Genomic DNA, 21,017 nt, shown 5'->3' with positions numbered 1-21,017 from the left:
GTGTGTGTGGGATTGAGTCTAAATAAACTATAGTGTGTGTCTTCATGGTAATGAAGGAACATGTCAACCAGTGCAACAGTGTGGCTCACTGATGTGTTTTTAATAGTTTTTGGACAACAATGGAGCTCTGTGGCACAGAGAAATAAGATGTATCAGGCTTTGATACACACACATTACTTGTTAGTAGATCAATTCATGGTAGCTTTTGGTCTTTTCATGAGATTTCATGACTATAGGAAAAATGAGTGTGTTGAGTGTGTTTACATCTTCACTAGTATCCTGGTTATGATCAGGTTTTTGGAGTATCCTGGTTATGTGTTGCATATGTAAACACCTTATCCTAGTTTTGAGAAACCTGGATATGCTACCTGGAGTACTCCAATAGAAACCAGGATACTGTTGCATGTAAACACTTGATCCAGGTTTCTGAACTTTCTTTACTGGTATAGAACACAGAGGCCAAGACGCTGAGGAGTCAACAAACAACTGGACACAGATGATCAGAAACCTGAATACTGTTGGAATCATGTGAACAGGGAGATGAATAACCAGGTTTCTAATGTTCCATGTAAATGTCATATCCAGAAAATGATCAAAACCAGGATAAGACCCAATACAGGGATACTAGTGTACATGTAAATTCACTCAATAATCATTTGAGATTTTATTCATGAATTTCTCCTCTGTTTCAGGCAACCATAGGTTTCTACTCATTTATGTACAGTATGAAGGTCCATTACCAAACTCTTGGCATTTCCACCACACCTTGCAGTCTTCCTCAGTGGATGGAGTTTGCTCAGTGTCATTGAGTGAGATGACATGACTCCATGAAAACTGCAAGATTGGATGGAAAGCCCTGGAAAAAGCTAGGAAGTAAACCTTGAGTTAAGATATTTTTGTGACACTACTGTTCCCAAGGTCAGGAACAAACTATCACGCTTAACAGTAATGTAGTTTTGAAAAAAAAAAAAAAAGAATGTAGACCTGATTTTCACTGTGATTATACAAATCAGCCAAGTTCCTAATTGGTAAGCAAGATCAGGCTTTTCTGTGACAGATGACTTAGTCTCAAAGTAGTGCCATTACATTAACAAACTAATCAACCCCTGCCCTGTATTGACTTTTATTCATTCAGGAAATCTATGACTTCCAACGAACTCAGTCTTATGTTTTTTAGTCTTCATCTAGTGTCCTTAGCCAGTTTTTGTCTTGAACAGATCAGTGCTACTTATTGTGTGTTTGCCAGCAGATCAAGCTAACAGACAATCAATCCTTATGTGAATTATTTTTTAAAAGAACTGTCTGACATTTTTTGAAGTACACTTGTAAATTCCAGAGTCAGATTAGAGGTAATTAATAGGAGTATCAAGTCTCCAGACAGAAAACTGTTGCTGTGGAATTACACACTCCGCCATCTTTACCCTTGGTTTGGAAGATTTACTGTGAAATTGGACAGTGCTCTACATGTTGAAGGTAAGTGAAACCTATCAAATGTCAGTCACAGTTAGAGGTAGTCTGTTTACATTCAATGTTTTAAAAGGTTTAGGTTTTTATTTGCCAGAAATATCATGCAAAACAGTCAATCTTAATGCTAGTGCTGACTATCATTCACTAGCTATGCTAATGTTAGCAGTCCTTAAATATCTTTTTCTGTGTATTAACACCCTGTGTGCACGGCATGTGTTTTGGAGTTGGAAAATTTTTAGAATAACTGCTCTTTTCAAATCTGCATTGAAGGGTAGTGGCTTAAAACGTAGTACTAAACAACCTAACAAGTGTGGGGAGAGGGATAAGCTAAAGGTATCACACACACAATTTTGGGAAAAGGAGCAGCTGTAAAACAGTGGATACAGTTTTTTGAGCATCACAACCCCCGTGAAATGACTTGTTTCACTATCAGAATTTGATCCATTTGGTCCAATCACATTTGGAAAGTCTATAAGAGCCGCATGATTGAACTGGTTTATTCCCTTTCAAGTTAGCAGAGGGCTAAACTGGTAGTGAAACGGCTCGGTCTCTGGTGTGCATGCGGTTGGAAGGGGGGGTAAATGAAACACTAGTGTGCTTGCTTTATGGACCGCATAACACCAAAGATCATGTGGAAGCTGTGTGGAAGATCTGGTCATTTTATACTCAAACTTTTTTGGCTTCATGTGCCACATCCACATCCATAGTCTGCACACATTAACCTTTTGAAAAAAGGACGACACTAATGAAATATAACATCAACCTTACAGAGAAAGGGGAAGATGATGTGTTTTATGACACCACAATAGCCCTACATTTCATGAGTGAGGCAATATGTTAAGACTGCTATAATGTGCTAATGTGGGTGTGCCAGAATCTGTCTAATTCAGCTCAGTTGCTGCTGTAAGTTTGCTTCGCTTTAATTAATTACAGCAGCAGGTTGCAATGTAGGGAAAAACGTTGGAAAAGAAAATGATTTTCTCATCATATAAACAGAATGTTGGGGCTGGCTCTGTAAATCTGAACACCCCAGCAGTGATAAATGGGCCCTCACACCTCACGTGCGTTGGAGTGAGGGGGAGCCATGCTATCACTACTCGAGGTCAGCTGACACAGCTCTAAATTTTGTGTCATGCCATGTGTCATTTAGGCCCATAGGCAATACTACTGCTACATAAATCAAATATTAATGCAGCAAATACATTTACCAGAGGGAAACTGACATGAATATACATAGGCTACACAGTACTGTGCAAAAGTTTTAGGCACTAAAAGTAAAGTGAGAATGCTCACAAAAATATTGCTGTAAATTGTTTTAATTTAACAATTAACTTCTTACAAAGTTGAGTAAACAGCACAAACCTAAATGAAATCAGTATTTGCTGTGAGCAGCTTTGCCTTTAAAACAGCAGCAGTTCTCCTCGGTTCACTTTAACACAGTTTTTCATGGTGACTTGCAGGTAGGTTGTTGTAACCATCCTGGAGAAAGAATGTTCTGTGGATTTATTATTTAGGCCATCTCAGGTGCTTCTTCATGTTATCACAGAAGATAACATACCATCTGTTACAGGACCATACCATACCATACCATCTGTTACAGGACTCATCATTCTTCTTGTTGCTGAAAATAGTTCTTTATGACTATCCCTGATGGTATTGCATAATGGATAAGAATCTAAACATCTGGGGTGCCTAAAACTTTTGCACAGTACTATATATATTTTCTAGAATATTTTAAATTGCATGTAGGAGACAACACTTCCTGTGTACACTATGTGGTGCTAGAGAACACCCAATAATTATACTTCATGTTGCTGTATATCATGTGAAGACCATGCCATGTAAATTTAACGTAAATCGGATGATTTGTGTCACATAAAGTTGATGTCCTGCTGTTAGTAGGTGGTGCTATGACTAGGGTCAATATTGACATGTTCAGGCCTGGACTCTTATCAAGTATGAGAAATTTAGGGCAGAATGGACAATGTAAAGTCGAGTTACAACAACTTCCTGTTTCGTGTTTCTTGCGTTAGATGTCTTAATTGTACCGAGAAATTTTTGTGCTCATCTGTATGTGATGGGTAACTTTAACTGTTGTTGATGAGGACTCAACACCTTGTAGGCAGCCTGGCATTCTCTGTTTTTGATTTAATGCTCATACATTTGTGTGTTTATAGGCTGTTTTGTTATTTTACCTACCCATGTCTTATTTGTGTTAATACTATAGAACTATAGAATATAGAACTATAAAACTATAACTATAGAATATAGGCTAATACTTTAATACATCACTGTGCAGAGTATACTGTGCCGTGTTTTATTTGGCCGTATTGTATCATGCTGTGATGTTTGGTTTTGATACCCGTGTGGAGGTCTCATGTGGTCGTTAACTGATTACTATATATTATATGTGCTGACATAAAGCAAGTAAGCCTACATGCTTGCAGCCATGAATGTTTCTCTGCAACATGAGTCACCATAAGTCCTCAAACGACAGCGTAGCTGTTGCAAATAGGTCTGAGTTACTTATCCATTAAAAATTCAAACACCCACATTTTGGACACACCGTCCACTATCCATGTATGTACTCTATATGTCCATGCACAATTAGGACAATTATGACTCGTACATCAAAGTAGATTGCATTCAATACAAGATAATCAGACACAAAAAGAGATGTCCATATTCAGCTGTCACTTATGTGCATTCAAGAATTTAGTTAATAAAAGACTTTTTTGTTCATATCAACACACATCTGCCAGAAAAAGGTGGACTGCACCCTCTGGGTTGGGAGTGAGTTGTTGCCCAAAGTGAAGAAGTTCAAGTATCTCAGGGTCTTATTCACGAGTGAGGGTACGATGGAGCGTGAGGTTGATAAGCGGATCACTGCAGCATCAGCAGTAATGCAGGCAGTTTACTGGACCGTTGTGGCAAAGAAAGAGCTGAACCAGAAGACAAAGCTCTCAATTTACCAGTCGATCTATGTTCCAGCCCTCACTTATGGTCACAAGTTTTGGGTTATAATTGAAAGAATGAGATTGTGGATACAAGTGGCCGAAATGAGTTTCCTACGGAGAGTGTCTTGGGTCAGCCATAGAGATAGGATGAGGAGCTCGGACATCCAGAGGTAGCTTGGAGTAGAACCGCTGCTCCTTCACATCAAAAGCAGCCAGCTGAGGTGGTTTGGGCACCTGGTTAGGATGCCTCCTGGAATGCCTCCTTCTGGAGGTGTTCTGGGTATGTCCAATTTAATAGGAGACCCCAGGGCAGACCCAGAACACGCTGGGGGGATTACATATCTCTTCTGGCATGGGAACGCCTTGGGATTCCTCATTGCGAAAGTGCTGTGTGGGTGGTACGGTGAACACAGCCTTTAAATTAAGCGTGTCACCGTCTAGAGAAATAAAACGTGTGGCACTGAATGAAATCACTGACACCTATCCACTGGCCTGTTACATGGTTGTGAAGCTATACAAAAAGATATAACATAATGTACATGCTGATTTTTATTTTTTCAAGACATTTGTCTTTGTAGTCTGTCACTCCGGTTACCTGTGTATCATCATGCCTATTTTCTCTCCACATTCTGGGTGTATTTGTACTGCTATGTTACCTCTGAGAGTTTTTGCCCAACATTCTCTGCTGTATGCTGTTTACTCCAGATCCTAAACTGAAGTCAAATATTCTTGAAGGCCTGGTGCAAGAAATAGTTTGGAACAAAGTTTATTTCACCGACAAAGAGTTTAAAACAGTTGGAGAGGCCCTCATTTCAAAGCATCCTTGTCTGACTGAGAAAGGCTCCCTCACTGGATATACTGGATGGAAAACTAGCTTGAAGAATAAACTGGCAATCTACAGCACTACCTGAGAAAGTTTAGGTGTCCTAACATGAGGTCAAGCACAAACCAGAGGGCAAATCAAGCGCTGCAAACCAAGAGGCTCTGAAGTGAACTACTGCCCCTCTTATTCTACTGGAAAATCTGATAAGAGCTTTTAGAGTGAGAGTGGAGCTTCTCTCAGGTGTTAAGATGAACAACAGGGAGGTGTTGAGAATGGAAATGGAAAAGATGTGCATATAGGAGACATGAAGTGGTTCATGACACACCAATGATACGAGTCTCCTAGGGAAGATGGCCAGCATTCTGAAGTGAGCCAGGTATGTGATTTATGAAATTCCACACACTGACATGTTATGAACAAGCTAAAACCAAAGCTGTCTTTATGAAACCTAACTGTTGAGCTTAGTTGCCACATATCTTAACATTTGGCTGCTTGGCAGCTCCCCTCCCAAACTAAATCAATTGTAACCCTGTCCTGAATTTATTCTTTTTTAAAATTATATTTTGTTACTTGATCGAGCCTCTGATGAGTAGATCAAATCCACCTGAGTGTCATCTGAACGCATGCTTCAGTAGAAGGGATACCACTCAAGGAAATCTGTCCTTTTGTAGGAGTTCAGTAGGTCAGTGCCACAAATTTGCTTAAATTTGATTGCTGACCTAGAAATAGTGCAGAATCCTAAATATTTCTTCGTCATTTACATGACATAACTTCTTGTGTTTTTTGTATGGTGTGTTCTGTGTGGTTTTTTTGCTTTGTACTATTTGTTGTGCTTTCGTATGTTTTGATTGTGGGGGACTACGGATGCAAATTAGCTTTGAGCTAAGTCCATTGCAGTGCATCTTTAATGTTTAAAACGGCACACTCTCCCAATCAATAAATCAAATCAATAATAAAAACAAAAATCAAAATGTTTCTGAATCCTTAAACTTTCTGATTATGTCCAGGTTTATGTGAAATATGAGATATTTTAAATGTGGTCTCAGACTTTTGGACCCTACTGTATATATGCGCACTGAGGGGTTTTTGCCTGATTCTTTTTTTTTCTGGAAAAGTTTATTATGGAGGGAAGAAAACCCAAAGTTTGTTCAAAACCTCACAGTTTCACAGTTTAGAGTCAATGGTTGTGCAATATTGTTAGACCAAATAGAGATATTTTGTGATGTGTGAAGAAATGTGTTTGTTTGTTTATTGCCACATTTGCTTTCTAAAAAAAAAACTGTAGTAAATGTTGTACATAAAAGATTAGGTTTGCTCAAGTATAGGGATGTACAAAATACATTACTTATATAACAGAAATCTGCTTACAAAAATAAGTTTGACATGTAAAATGGATAAACAAAGTATGCCAGAGCTTTATAACTCAGTAGTGTCAGATTTACCTGAGGAGGTTAGGTTGATTTAACACAACACTGTGTGTACTTGTAGTGCACTGTGTCCTACATAAAAAAGTCATGTTGGTTTAACAGATGATAATTGAATATACTTTACATTAAAGAAACACTTTAAATTAATATAAAAAAGTCATGTTGGTAAATATATATTCAGTGTTTAATGTTTTAGAACATGAATACATCATTTAAGACTTGTTTTTTATCTCAAGTGTTGTACTTCGCTACACTTCCAGTCTCATCAGAGTATGAACATAATCATCACATGAAATATAAACCACATGAGAATGAAACAAAAGAAAGGTCCCAAATCAGCAGCTGCAGAAGGGAAGCTGCTAATGTGCGTGGCTGCAGGAAGACTTGTCTCCATGAACAGCAAGGTGCCACTCTGCACTCAGCTAACATGAGTCATCTGCAAAACATTCAATTTTCAATTCAATTTTATTTATATAGCACCAAATCACAACAAAAGTCATCTCAGGGCACTTTTCATATAGAGCAGGTCTAGACCGTACTCTTTAATTTACAGAGACCCAACAATTCCTCCATGAGCAAGCACTTGGCAACAGCGATAAGGAAAAAGTCCCCTTTAACAGGAAGAAACCTCAAGCAGAACCCAGCTCATGCATTAATGGTAAAAGAATACATACAGATGGAGAAGAGGAGAGAGGAGCTCAGTACATCATGGGAAGTCCCCCGGCAGTCTAGGCCTATAGCAGCATAACTAAGGGATGGACCAAGGTGAGCTTGGTCAGCCCTAGCTATAAGCTTTATCAAAAAGGAAAGTTTTAAGCCTACTCTTAAACATAGAGAGGGTGTCTGCACCCAGACTGAATCTGGAAGATGGTTCCACAAGAGAGGAGCCTGATAGCTGAAGGCTCTACCTCCCAGCAGTTGGTGAACAGAACCAAGAATGTACAACAATGTGATAATGTCTTTGTGGGTTGAGGTTAGCATTATTGTGTCAAGGTTGCATCTTTCTTCATTAATCACTGATATTATGCACCACCCAGCTAGCATGCTAAGTGCACTGTCTTGAGAATGCCTATTTTGTTGCTGTTTTATAGCATCTTGTTGTCTTCTGTACAGCAACAACAAACTCACTGATGGTTGCAACTCTCCAGAGGAGAATGTCAACAATCAATACGTTGCTATAGAACACATTGTGTGTGTGTGTTGTTTTATACGCAGTGTGTAAGCAGACTCCTTCTGTTTTAATATGTACGAGTGTAGGCTGCAGCCACTGTGGAGTTTATATTGTTTATGCATGTCTGTGTTGCCTTGGTGATGCTGCTGTTAATGATCATTAGTGACAGGTTATTTCATTTATGTGGATCGTTGCACTCACTGTGGTGTCCATAGCCTTTTTTTATTTATTCTCAGTCATTTTATTTTAAGTTTTGTATTATTTTCTGGTTGATTCTAGTGAGGCTAGAAGAAGCCAGTTGATATTTGCTAAGAGCCGGACTATAGAAAATGGATTTATTGCAGGTTTGGGCATAAGGGCTTGGTGGCGTGATGTTGTTCCACCAGTGTAGGCTGTTGGCGTGTTAATGCATCTTATTAAATTAATAAAAATCAAAGGTGCTCTTTAATCTACCGTAAATTACTGTACACACTTCCTGTTGTCCTGCATACAGCTAAAGGGCTATGAGGCACATCATTAACTAACTTAACTTCAGTCCATTGGCTAAAGGTTGAAGTGGACTGTACTCTTTGTTGAAGGATTCCTCAAAAGACACCACTTTATATACCAAATGATATTTTGAGTAATTTCAGATTGAGGGTCTTTAAAAATCCCCAAACACATAAAAATGTGATTTTCCCTGCTCTGAATGTTGAAAATGATGCTATTATACATTCAGGGCAAATTTTGGAAAAAGTAGCAACATTTGCTGTTTGTTAGTCATAAGCATTGATTGTTTATAAATACAGACAATGCGTCTCCACGTCCTAGTTTCTGGGAGCTGCCATCTTGCTTGTGTGATGTCATTTGGAGCCAGAATCTGCACAGTGCACACATGCTTTTTTATATCATCAAATAACTAATTAAAATTAAACTTATCAGAAAAATGAGCATTTAAACAAATGTCAGCGAGATAAGAACTATCTAAAATGACAGACACCATCTTTGGGAAAAATGTATTTGACATGTACTTTGATATTTTAGTTTGGCTCATGTCCCATCCGCTAACATGGAGGGGGCAGGATTTATGACCTATACTGTAGCCAGCCACCAGGGGGCGATCAAGATATTTTAGCTTTACTTTTGGGGAGCTGTCATTTCGTCATATTTATATACAGTCAGTGGTCATAAAAGGCAACTTTGATTACATGTAAATTAGAAACCCCCCAAAACGTCATCTACAAGGATTCAGTCCCCACAAAATACCTGGCTGAGACACTGTATCATCTGCCTTCTCTTGACAGGCTGGAGCTCCTCACCACACCATCCAGATTCTGATAGCTGGAGCTGAATAACAAGAGGATAACAGGAATAGGCAGTTTGTTGTGACAAAGACATTTCTTTGCTCATGTTGTGGAGCAAACTGGAGATCTTCAAACACACCTGAGAAGTAGGCCAGTGGGATGGGGCTTGACAACTCTTTCATTTGCAGCACTGGGATGTAAGTTGGTACTATTCACTGCTCATCAGCTCCTGATAAGATTATCTGGATGAAAGGATATATTATTTGTGTAACTACAAACCATAAAGAGCTGGGTTTATAACATGATATATAATTAGGGTAAAGGGTCTACTAAAAACTAGGAGTGTGCGTGTTCATGGTAATGAAGGATGTATTTTTCCCTTATCTACGGACAGCCATTGGGTTCCATTTGCTTGAATTAAGTAAAGTAGCAGCAACATTATCTGGTAATGCACTATAAACAGAACATTGTTACTGGATTTTTTATATCCAATGTCAATGTTTTTAAAATCCTCTTTATGCATGGCTAATATTAACCGTAACTACATTACGGTTAATATTAGAGAGAGAGTGACTACAATTAATGAAAAAAGCAAATACTAATAGCAGGTTGGCAATAGGACACAAACTCCAGTCCCCTGCATTAAAGTCAGATATGCAGCACATGGGGCAAACATTCATTCAATTCACAAGACTTCATGTAAAAAATGAAACATACTTCAAATTAAGTTGATGCATCCACGTTTATTTTACTATTTCTGTAGCTGACTCCGCTCCTCCACAGGCCATAAGCAAATATAATATATATATCAAATACTGTATGAACAAAGCATCATTTTTATTTTTTTAACATCATTAGTACATTTCAGAATTCATCTCAGAATAGAAGCATAATAACACAATGTTTTCCTCTACACTTTCTGTGTGCTTGCAGTTGTGTCTGTGATTGCTGTTAGTGTCCCTCCATGATCTGTTACTTTTATTATTTTTATCTGCGCATCTGGGCATATTGAACAGCATATGACTGCCTGCTGGTTCGCTGACCCTCCTCTATCTCTGACTCATACATCTCTTCCTCTTCATCTTCTTCTTCATCCTCTTCTTCTTCCTCCAGCTCTTCCTCCTCCTCTATGCCTCTCTGGCGTTGCAGGGTGCTGCGAGACTGAAAGTAAAAGGTAAGAACTGTCAGGTTCACTGAAAAATGGAGTTTTGTGACAGGACTTCACCTTCAATCAGAGCAGTATCTTTCTTCTCCGGAACAAGCACTCTCATTGGCACTGGATATTATCAGGTTTTTGGAGCATCCAGGTTATGTGTTGCACATGTAAACACCTTATCCTAGTTTTGAGAAACCTGGATATGCTACCTGGAGTACTCCAATAGAAACAAGTGGCAACTACCTCAGCTTGAGGCTGAAACCAGTACTGAAGTACCTTAAACTGCCACCGACAGCCACTAGCTGATCCAACTGACTTCCATTCGAAAAGTATCAACTTCTCTCTAGAAATACTGAGTGAACAATTTTTTGTAACAAGTCATTATGGTCGCACTATTGTCGCAATATTTCACTAAGTTTAATGTTACTTGATTATGATTTCTGCCCTGTTAAAAATTTAGCTGAAGTAACTAACGTTAGCCCAAGTGTGCAGTGATTGGTGACCCAAGATAGTTTTAGCTTGGGTCCGAGGTAGCGGGGCATGTTTCTAGAGTGTGAAAGGCAACACCTCGCACTCCTTATTTGGACGGTCCAAATGGAAAAGATGGGGACCATAAACTGGGAGCTTCAAACCGGCAACAATGAAATACCACCTCACTCATCCAGAATAATATACAGTCTATGGATAGAAACAAGGATAATGTGGCCTGTAAACACCTGATCCAGGTTTCTCAACATTCCTTGCTGGTAGAGAAATGAATGGCTGAGATGTTCAGGAATCAAGACACAACAGGATGCAGATGATCAAAAACCTGGATACTGTTGGAATCATCTATACAGGCATATGAGTAACCAGGTTTCTAATGTTCCATGTAAATGCCATATCCAGAATATGATCAAAACCAGGATAAGAATTGAAACCGGGATACTCGTGTACATATAAATGACATGAGGACTTACCCTCCTGGCTGTGTCTGGGTACTGGATGTGTTGTTGTCTGAGGTTAGGGTTCCTGGTGGAGGCAAGTGTTGACCTGAAACTTTGTCCTTTGGGGGAGGCCAGAGGAGGACTGGGGTAGCGGTTCGTAAAGGATGCAGAGTGACTGCTCAGAGGAGTTTCCAGGCGCCCAGCCAGAGAGTCAGACATCTTGATCCTTCCACTGAACAGCTGTGGAGGTCAGCAATCATGGAAGTGAGACCTATGACTACAATATCCTCAGGCTGTTAGCCTATCCATATCTTCTCTTTTATTTAATTCTTGGATGCTGAGATCTCTGACTGTTTTCATAATTTACCCTGTGACCATTCCAACTGTATAAAACATGTATTTTATTGTTTATCAATAAAATATATCAATCTCATGCCTGTCAGACTGGAAATGGTGGGAAACAGCTAGCATGCCTCTGTCCAAAGTTCAAATATACACCTCTAATGGATGGACAATCTGGATTCTGTAGAACTGTTTTAAGAATACAGTTACATCAGTAATCACATATTGTTGTTTCCAGTGATATCTGTTGTATTTGGGGTCATTAGCATAAGCTACCTCCAGATCCCTTTGAGTGTTCATTGCCTCCAGGTTGTGGTATGTGTGTGTATAGACCTCCAGTGCTTTAGCATGGAAGAGCATCTCCACTGTGATGAAGTCTGTGAAAATCATCTGGCAAAGAACAAAGCAATGGTTGCTGTCAGTTCAACACTGACGCTTTAATGCTGAGGAATGTGTGTGTGTGTGCGTGTATGTGTTTTTGTGTGTGACTGACTTTGACATCCTCCAGTTTCTGTCTCTGGAAGTCTGTGATGGTTTCCTCCAGTTGTCTGCAACTGCGTTGAGCATTGTTGGAAGCCTTCTGGGCATTTACCTCTGCCTGTCAATCAACACACATCCACAGCCAACACAGGACACAAAGCTTTACCTCACAGTCTGCTTGTGCTGCTTGAAGGCTCAGTAATGTGATGATATTCAAGAAATTCATGGAAGAATTCACATACCTGAGACTGAGAGATCTTGTTAAGAAAATATTCTAAAGTATAAGTGTGTATAAGTTGGAAACATTTTTAATGTATAATGCCCACAATATTGTGAAAGTAATATAACTTACACTGTTCCATAAACAGTAAATAACATTCATGCTTTAAGATGACTTTTCCATCCCATTTATCATCTCTCCACCCCTCAGATTCATCTGGTGACCCTTAGGAGGGGCCTCGACCCCTTGGTTGGGAGCCACTGGACTAAACTAGCTAACTCTATATAAAGTTGTCCAAACTAGCTACACCTCCAGCAGCTACAACAGTGACTGCTTACAGTAACAGCTTAAATGCTGCTTACACACTGATGAAGTTAGAGTTAGGGTACCTAGCCAATTAATCAGTCAGGCTTTAATCAGCACAACATCATTTGTCAGTGCCTTCCAAACACGTTACAAAGGACTATTTTTAAAACTGCCACAGCCACTGTCATACTAAAGATTTGAATATGTTTAAGCCCAAAAGCTGGTTAACATAGATGAAAGAAACCAGTGTTGACTGTTGATAGGAAACAGGATGCAAACATGAGTCACAGGCAAACCACACACCCTGACTCCCTGCGGTTTTGCAGCACCATAACATCACTTAACTTCCACCTTTACTCCTGAGAAATGTCATCATTTATACAACATGACATCACAGCTGCTAGGGTCATGGGGGTATGCAAACCTCTCCACAATATTCAGGTGACAATTCTCAGAGAGGAGGTAAAAGTAAACATACTGTATGTCATTTTAGGCGTTTGATTAAATGACCAATGCTATCTTTTGTCTTGTTGGCCGTTGTTTTGTGTGTTGTGTGTTGTGTAAGGGTACTCTAACCCTAACTCTAACTCAGTGTAAGATTAACAATCTAATAACATCATATGTAATAATATATTACTCACAGGCATCATTCTCTTGCATGCATTATTACTCAACTTTTACCTTTGATACTTTAAGTATATTTTTTCTACTACTTCTGAACTTCCACCTAAATAAGGCTTTGCATGCAGGACTTTTACTTGTACTTCTACCACAGCATGTATCATTACAGTGTTCCTTCAACCCCTTAACATACAGTTTTCTGCTTTTATTTTCCCTTAAGTGGCTTTAAATTTGGAAAAAAAACATCTCATTCCACATTGTCATATATATTCTGTTTCAGTTTGTTTCAGTTCTTCATTGAACCTATGTGATGTTTACACTAAATGACCATATTTTTATAACTTCATCAAGTGGAAATATTCTAGATGTTTTGGACACATTTTCTCAAAAGTTCAGCCTGATGTGTTTTAAATGATAAATTTTAAATAAAATTCTGTGAGTTTGAACAATGTTTGGCTGCATAGCATGAGTGTGTACTGAGCGACCCATTGGTGGTTTGTTGAGTTTTAAACGTTTTCTGATGAATAAAATAATGATAATAAAATAACAAACTTATATAAGTATGTGGTGATGGAAAGAGTCAATAGTGAAAAGAGTTTATATGTGAAGGATACAATGCTCTGTCGATCTGCTGGGTTCCTTAGTCGAAGTTTCTCCAGTTTCTGCAGCTCCTTCAGCTCTCTGTTCAGATCAGTGCTGAAATTCTTCAGATCTGTCTGGAATGATAGATATACTGTCAGCTTACATAACACACAAAACACATTCCAGACAAGACAAAAGATAGCATTGGTCATTTAATAAAATTCCCAAAATGATATACAGTATGTTTACTTTCACCTCCTGTCTGAGAATCACCACTTGAATATTGTGGAGGGGTTTGCCAGGGTGGACAAGCCCCTCCACAATAGTCAAGTGTGTAGTCTGGGGCAAAAGCTCCTGATGGGGTGACCCAAGGCTGGTCCCAGGCAAGGAGCCAGACCAAGAGCAATCCAGAATCCTTACAATGTGGCCCACTGCTAAATAAGACTTGATCTAAGATCCTTTGTTATGGTGCTGAGCAGAAAGCTCTGGTAAAGTTACTATATAATGCAACTTTTATTTTGCACCTGTCTCTCTCTCCCCCTCCATCTCTCTCACTCTTTGTTTCTCTTTGCTATAGTCTCTCTCCCACTTTGTGTGTCTGATAAAACAATGCCACAGATTTTACACCTGCTTTTCCCAGATGCTAGATTTCAGACGCAGTTTCTCTGCTGTAGAGGTCAGTCTGTGGTGATGAATAGGGTGCAACAAATACTTGAATACATTTCAACGTCCTACTCCCATGTTTTGCACCTTAAAATACACATCAGATGAGACCAAACACGCAATTTTCCACTGTGCCACTTTGCCAGCCCGAAATCTGGATCCTTAAGTAAATAAGAACACATCATTTGACTGTTCAGTGCCTTAAAAAGGGTTTACTAAATATCCCCCTAAGAGTCTGCAGTCATGCTAGTGGCTCTGTGAGCTTGTATGTGGGCACAGCACTGATATAAGCTAAATGCTAACATCAGCATGCTAACATGTTCAAACAGACGATGCTAACATTCTGATGTTTAGCAGGTATAATGTTTACCATGTTCACCCTCTTAGTTTAACGTGCTAATATTAAGTATCACCAAACATAGCTGACTAAGTACAGCTGAAGCTGATGGGAATGTAGTATTTGGTCATCAATCAAAGTATTGAACAAATTAGAATGTTGGCCAATGAAAAGTTAAGGAATCACAAAAGTAATTACAGCTCATCCTGAACATGAATGACATGGCAATCAAGCAGTAATTTCATGAAATGAAAGTGAAATGTTGAGACATCTCACTAAAAAAACAAAAATATTAACCTCATGGTGACACAAGAAAAAAAGTCAGTAAGAGACCACGAAGTCAGCAAAAAAAAAAAAAAAAAAAAAAAAAAAAGTTAAGTTGACCAATATATTACTATTTGATATTTTTAAACTCTGAATCAACATCAACAGCAAAAATCCAATATTCAGTAAATACTCATTATGGTTCATTTAAGAGGGCAAGGACACAACATAGTGTGTTGGAGGCTTTGTTGGTATTTGTACTTGTTTTTTTTAGCCATGTCTGTGAGTGTTTAGTAAGAAGAATATATCTGTCCAAACTCACCCTTTTATTTTTGACAATGTCTCCATAGGCTTTTAGAGGAACAACGACTCTTGTCTCCAGTCTCTCCACCTGCAACAACAAAGTGACAGCCACCAAATTCGAAGATACAGTTCATTTATGCATGGATAACTGCAGTGTCCCTAACCTGAGCCTGCCTGTAGTCCTGCACCATGGCCAAGTCTTCAGCCAGGTTTTTCAGGCCGACCTGGAGCTCAGGGTCCTCTGTGCTGGAGAAGTCAAACAGCTGAGCCACCAGCAGGTCGGCCTTGTCTCTGAGCTTGGCTGTCTTCCTGGTGTAGGAAGCCAGCAGGGAGCAAATCTTCCCCAGGTGCTTCTCAGCATGTTTCACTGTCTGCTCCATGCTCTTCACCTGGACGTCTCTACAAAGCAAGAGGAAACAGGATATGGGCGCACTTGGTGGTAGCTTTATAGCTTGTCAGGAATATTGTTGCCAAAGCTACAGAGCACAGGTCTTCTTATTGTCCTCAATGTGAAGAAGCCTCAATGAAATATAAAATCCTACCTGGAGAAGAGGCTGTTCATGTTATGTCGTCTCCTCCACAGCTCCCCTGCTCTGTTGTTGTTTGCCTCGGCTGCTTTTCACCTGCACCAGGTAACAGAGAGCCGTTGCCATGGAAGCACCAACAACAGATGGGTGTAATACCTATGTTGGAAGTGTAAGTGATGCTGTTAGCCACACAGTGGCAGCAGAGTATCAGTACAGCATCTATTGATTTCCTGGAGCACTTATGCTCTGAGTCATTCTGTTTCTCCCTTCACAAGAATATAATTATTGCATTAAGTTATGCATTAAAAAAGCTACAAAGGAAAAGCAGTCTGTCAACCATGTCACTTCATTCTTCATATTATGTACACAACAGATATGACGAGCTATGTGTTTTAATAACAAAAAGCAAACTTACATTAAAATCACTATGTGTAGAATATTTATGTGAATATAGAATCTTATATTATATTATCTTATATTAGTTGTCAAAGTGTCCCCCACCTCCAACATTTTCATCATTTTCTTACCAATTTCTAAGTATTTACCTATTTAAGGGCTGGTCAGCATTTTATTGTCACCCAACATTTGTAATGTTTTCATCATCATTTCCATCTATATATAAATTATGTATCAGAGCAAAAGGAGTGCACCAGAAACAGGCATTTGGCAGGAAGCAATATAGACAAAAATTCTAAGTATTTCCTTGGAGAAGTCAGTTATTATGCATATTATGCACAAGAAATACAACAGAGTGACTCACAGAAATGGAAGACACTTCAGTGCTGATAATCACCATAAATCTATCTTTGTCTCTTGGGTATGACACTCTCTCCATCTGTGGGCTTGAAATATAGATGTGAAAGGTTTGCATCTCCCTCACTGAGGGACAACAGCAGCTGTGGTTAGCTTGGATTTAAGTTGGTTACTAAGGAATTCAGATGTGACCTACTGTCATGGCAGAAAAAGATATATCGTCGGGCCCCAATACATGACTATATATTACTAAGTGGCAAAGCTGCAGGGCTTTGAGGAGGCCAACAGCAAGACACACATGTTGTGTATTTAGGCTTATGTGAATATGTGAAAATGAGTTTCCACATTTGGACTCCATTGTAATTTAAGCCACAAAAAATGATATCCATTTATCAGGAAACAACAAACTTTATGTGTTTTCTTATAGTTCTAAGTTGAACAGTTGTTTACAGCACAAGGTCAGCTAACACAATACACATACACAACTATCACCTGCTTCACGGCCAGATATCAAACTAACAGCCAAATGAAAGTGTAGTCCAACATACTTGTCATTAACAATAGATTTCCCTTAAGTGCATGCATGTTATCAATAGAGCAATACCTCCCCCTGCTGGTGCCATACTGTTACTGGTACAACTAGAAAATAAAATGTACAAAGAACAAGTTTTACAGTTGAATCGAGAAAATGAATGACTAATTGCTTCACACATATTAAGCTGTTACATATTTACGCTTGTATATATCCTGACCATGAGTGTGATGTATGATTTTACCTTGTAATGATCAGTCAAGTGCAGTCCAGTGTAATCTCTAGTGTAATCAGTGAATGCTAACAGGTGTAATCAGCCAGGCTGCAATGGACTGATACCACTGATGGTATGCTGTGGGAACAGTTGAATAATACTTATTAACAATTTTAATGTTTCATATTAGGCCAGAGTCGATACAGGATCAAATTTATGATTCTTTAAGATTAAAATCGTTTAAATATGAAGCTGAGGTATTGTAAGTGCATTTATTCCTAATGTAACTGAATGAATGTTTCATATTGAGACACTTTATTATTCAATGCAAGAGATATGATATCTATGATGATTTTTTTTTTTATTTTATTTTTTTTTTTTTACAGTTTTTAGTCAGAAACTAAGTATAAAATCGCTAAAATGAAGTTACTGCCATCAATGTCTGTCACATATGGTTCTGAGCCACAAAAATTACATTAAATTAAAGGTAATTCTTACTTATTCAGCCAAGTTAGTCCCAATGAGACTTAACTGCATCTTTTTTCTCCTTACCTTCAAGTCTCATTGGGACTAACTTGGCTGAATAAAGTAAGAATCCCGTAATTTAAAATCAGTGAAATGTGACAAGCACTGCTTATTCTTCTGTTACATATTCATAACTTATATTGCATGTCAGTGTGACGCCCCTCCCACTGTCTCAGAGGCTGTCTTCTGGATATTGGCTGACGGTAGAGGGTTGTCAGTGTAATATGGTTCACCTGGGCCTGCCGAGCTATAAAAACTGGCCCATGTGGTCACTCTTTCTCTCCCTTCTTCCTGCTGACATCCACCCTGTATCATCTTCTTTTGGTTTTGCACTTTGTTCTAAACACCTTGTTGTTTTGCGTTAGCTTTCATTTTAATGAACATTTGTTTTAAACAAACTCCTCTGTGGACTCTGTCCTTGTCACATTCCTGAGCCAGTTTGTGACAGTCAGTCTAAATAATTTGGCGTAAACCTGTTCATCTGCAATTTACATTATTTGTCTATCAAGTAGAATTACTAATAACCATTACCATAGCAACAGCAACAAGTGTTTCCAAATCTTCTACTTTACAAAAGCATAATTTTTTCTCTGTCTTTTACTTTTTAGTTCACTTGAGATAAATTATGATACCTTAAAGTTCATGTTTTTGAGAGAGGCATACATTCTAATGTTAAGCATTTACCAAAAATGTAGCAAGCTCTTGTATCCAGCAATGATATTTTAAGTTGTCACCATAAAAGTATTGAAATGAATATATTACTCCCTATACTTATTTCATGTGTCACTTACTGGATATATTTGAAATCAGAAAGTTTGAGAAATTGATTCCATCATTGCCCCAAGTATCAGGAACCTGGAGGAAAATGTTTTCCTAGTAGAGAACTCACATGTCCAATTTTCTTCCATGGGAAGTGAAGGCAACAGAAGGCTCACGGTGGGGAAGCCCTGCCCTCTGAGAGCCAACACAACCATCTGCTTTCAGGGTTATGACACCGTCAGCACAGGGTGGAGGTAAGCCCAAACACTTTTATTTACTTTTATTTATTCAACCATAAATGAAACTCATGTACAAGTAAACAACTTTATGCTAACTTAAACAACACCTGCAACATAGCTTTTGGCTGTCTGGAGACATTTCTGCACAGGTCACTGCAACTGCACATAAAAATTAAATTTCCCCTTTGCTTTTTAAAAAAAAAAAAACCCAAAACATAAGAACTCATTCCATGTTGAAAAGGAGTTATTTTTTCTAACTTATTTTCACTTTCTTGGCACCCACTCTCATCTCTCACTGTGGAAGCAAAGATATCAGTTAACAGTTTCTTTCTAAACAGCAGCTTTTGGTTTCACATGAAGCTACTGACTCTGACCTGAGTGGTTTGTTATCTGTTGGGGCCTGTTGAACTCGGTCTGATCTGTAGTTTACTGATTATGTTGTAGTGGAGCTGATGACAGTGTGTCAGCCTGTGTCCAGCCTCCCTCTGCTGTCTGCACAGAAATAATGTCAGTGACTCAGCTGCACGTTGGAGGTTCATACTGACTAATTTTTCCTTGAAGGCTTTTTTCCTATGACATGTATTTGAATATTATTATTCTTATTTTTCCCATTATATACACTATTACTTATACATTATATACAGTTAGTCTATATCTGTTTCATTCTACACTTACTGCCATTGTAGAGGACCAGGTTATTGTATTTACTCACTCATCTTTTTTGTGTTTTATGTGATTTTTACATGTGAAAGAATTGATATTATAGTTGTTTTGTTAGTACAGGACCTCTGTTCTATATTGTTATATCTCATTTCATCTTTGTGTTTATGAGCTATAATTTTAACACTTGCAACTCTTTCTTCATATAGGTTATTAAAACACACACCTTTGTCAGCACTAAACCTTTGTTTTACATGACTGTAGCAGTGGACTAAAGCTGACTGCCTGAACTAGCTCGCAGGCTTCATTTAATTTCTTCCGGAGCTTTCTCCTGATGAAGGCGACAAGAAAGCTAAGTAGTAAGTGGACCTTGACTTATAATATTTGTTTTAAGGTCAACAATGAATATTTAGGCTCAGTTTCCCCCCGTTGATGAAACTCAACACAGTTCATAATTAAAAAGGATTTAATAAGTCTTCTAAACAATTGCTCTCCAAAATGACCCATATGAATGTTTTCTGATCCTCCACCTTTATGGTTCAGGGTTGGTTAAGTTGAAATTAAAGTTGACTGTTGGTAGGAAGTGTGCAAACAGTGCACTCTGGTGTCAAAGTTTTGTTTATTATTATTATCATTATTATTCTTGTGGGGGGCATTTCATTCTTTCATGGGATAGAAGATAGATGACAGGAAACACAGGGAGACAACCTTAACTCTTAGGCAACCAGGATGCTGCTAAGTAAGATTAGCTGGGCATCCATCCATCCTGATGTCATCCCTAAGAAGTTTTGTAGCATATTAACATCACCATTTCTGCTTCTGACAGAGAACAGTCATTATTCCCAAAGAGGTTGGTTCTTAGGAAAATGGAAACAACTAATTTAAGTGTTTGAACAATCATGTTGTTTTTCTGGTGAAGACTGTTTTAGAGGAGTAGAGGTGCTCTAATAAATGTGGGTATTTCCTCTCTCCTTTTGCTTTAGCAATGTGGCGTTCATACTTTCTGCTGGTGGTGTTGACTGGGTGTGTAGACCCAGTCACAGGGTACAGTAATGGGAAAGTGAGTGTTGCCTGTGGAGATATGGTCCCTCAGCATGGCCATGATCCCAGCCCTGACCCTCCTCCATACAGCATCACTGTGGATAAATCGTCATTCAGTCCTGGTGACCACATCACAGGTACTCCAGGTTTACACTCCACTGCGGTGACACATCATTTCACCCGTTAGCTGTCATCTCTCATCTTCTTGTTCCTCATCCACAGTATCTTTACAAGTGGCCTCCTCCAACCACACATTCTTTAGGGGGTTCCTGATGGAAGCTCGAGATGCTGGGAAACCTCACTCTCCAGCAGTGGGGTCCTTCATCCTGACTGACCTGCATGAGTCCCAGCTGCTACAGTGTGGCCACACTCAGGTACATAGGAGTTTACCCTCCTAAACATCTTGTTACTTTCACTAACTGTTTGGAGATTTAGTGAA

At 38.8% G+C, this 21,017-nt stretch overlaps 2 protein-coding genes and 1 long non-coding RNA gene across 5 annotated transcripts in view; 2 read left to right on the top strand and 1 right to left on the bottom strand.

Moving 5' to 3' along the window:
- Positions 1-1,242: 1,242 nt before the first annotated feature.
- On the top strand, positions 1,243-15,585 carry LOC121888589. Of its 2 annotated transcripts, XR_006093274.1 has the most exons (6): positions 1,243-1,473; positions 5,130-5,623; positions 9,129-9,325; positions 10,242-10,302; positions 11,346-11,474; positions 15,376-15,585. It is a non-coding gene; the product is annotated as an uncharacterized LOC121888589 (long non-coding RNA). The 2 variants fall into 2 exon arrangements; XR_006093275.1 differs by lacking the exon at positions 5,130-5,623.
- On the bottom strand, positions 9,871-15,961 carry LOC121888588 (CBY1-interacting BAR domain-containing protein 2-like). Its single transcript, XM_042400211.1, has 9 exons — positions 15,871-15,961; positions 15,493-15,727; positions 15,348-15,416; positions 13,794-13,895; positions 12,275-12,280; positions 12,046-12,150; positions 11,829-11,942; positions 11,244-11,450; positions 9,871-10,289 (listed from the first exon to the last, which is right to left on the bottom strand). The coding sequence occupies exons 1-9, from the start codon at positions 15,888-15,890 to the stop codon at positions 10,116-10,118; spliced, it is 1,032 nt and encodes a 343-aa protein (XP_042256145.1). The 5' UTR covers positions 15,891-15,961; the 3' UTR covers positions 9,871-10,115.
- frrs1b (ferric-chelate reductase 1b) overlaps positions 15,941-21,017 on the top strand; it is a 23,054-nt gene continuing 17,977 nt past the window's right edge. Inside the window, exons 1-5 of one of the 2 annotated variants that reach the window (XM_042400210.1) lie at positions 15,941-16,024; positions 18,794-18,892; positions 19,802-19,896; positions 20,521-20,715; positions 20,801-20,952. In XM_042400210.1, coding sequence (XP_042256144.1) covers positions 19,872-19,896; positions 20,521-20,715; positions 20,801-20,952 — 372 coding nt within the window. In that variant the 5' untranslated portion in view covers positions 15,941-16,024; positions 18,794-18,892; positions 19,802-19,871. Of the gene's footprint in view, positions 16,025-18,793; positions 18,893-19,746; positions 19,897-20,520; positions 20,716-20,800; positions 20,953-21,017 lie in introns of both variants that reach the window. The other variant, XM_042400209.1, reaches the window with a different exon arrangement.

This window comes from Thunnus maccoyii, chromosome 21 (genome assembly GCF_910596095.1).
Source record: "Thunnus maccoyii chromosome 21, fThuMac1.1, whole genome shotgun sequence".
NCBI lineage: Eukaryota > Metazoa > Chordata > Actinopteri > Scombriformes > Scombridae > Thunnus > Thunnus maccoyii.
The sequence above is the reverse complement of the archived record's forward strand: the minus strand, read 5'-3'. Positions and strand labels throughout refer to the sequence as shown.

Coding starts and splice junctions, on each gene's coding strand:
- LOC121888588 (XM_042400211.1), bottom strand. CDS start 15,890: ATGAACAGCCTCTTCTCCAG. Junction 15,728..15,870: donor ATGAACAGCCTCTTCTCCAG/GTAGGATTTTAT, acceptor CTTGCTTTGTAG/AGACGTCCAGGTGAAGAGCA. Junction 15,417..15,492: donor AGGACTACAGGCAGGCTCAG/GTTAGGGACACT, acceptor TTGTTGTTGCAG/GTGGAGAGACTGGAGACAAG.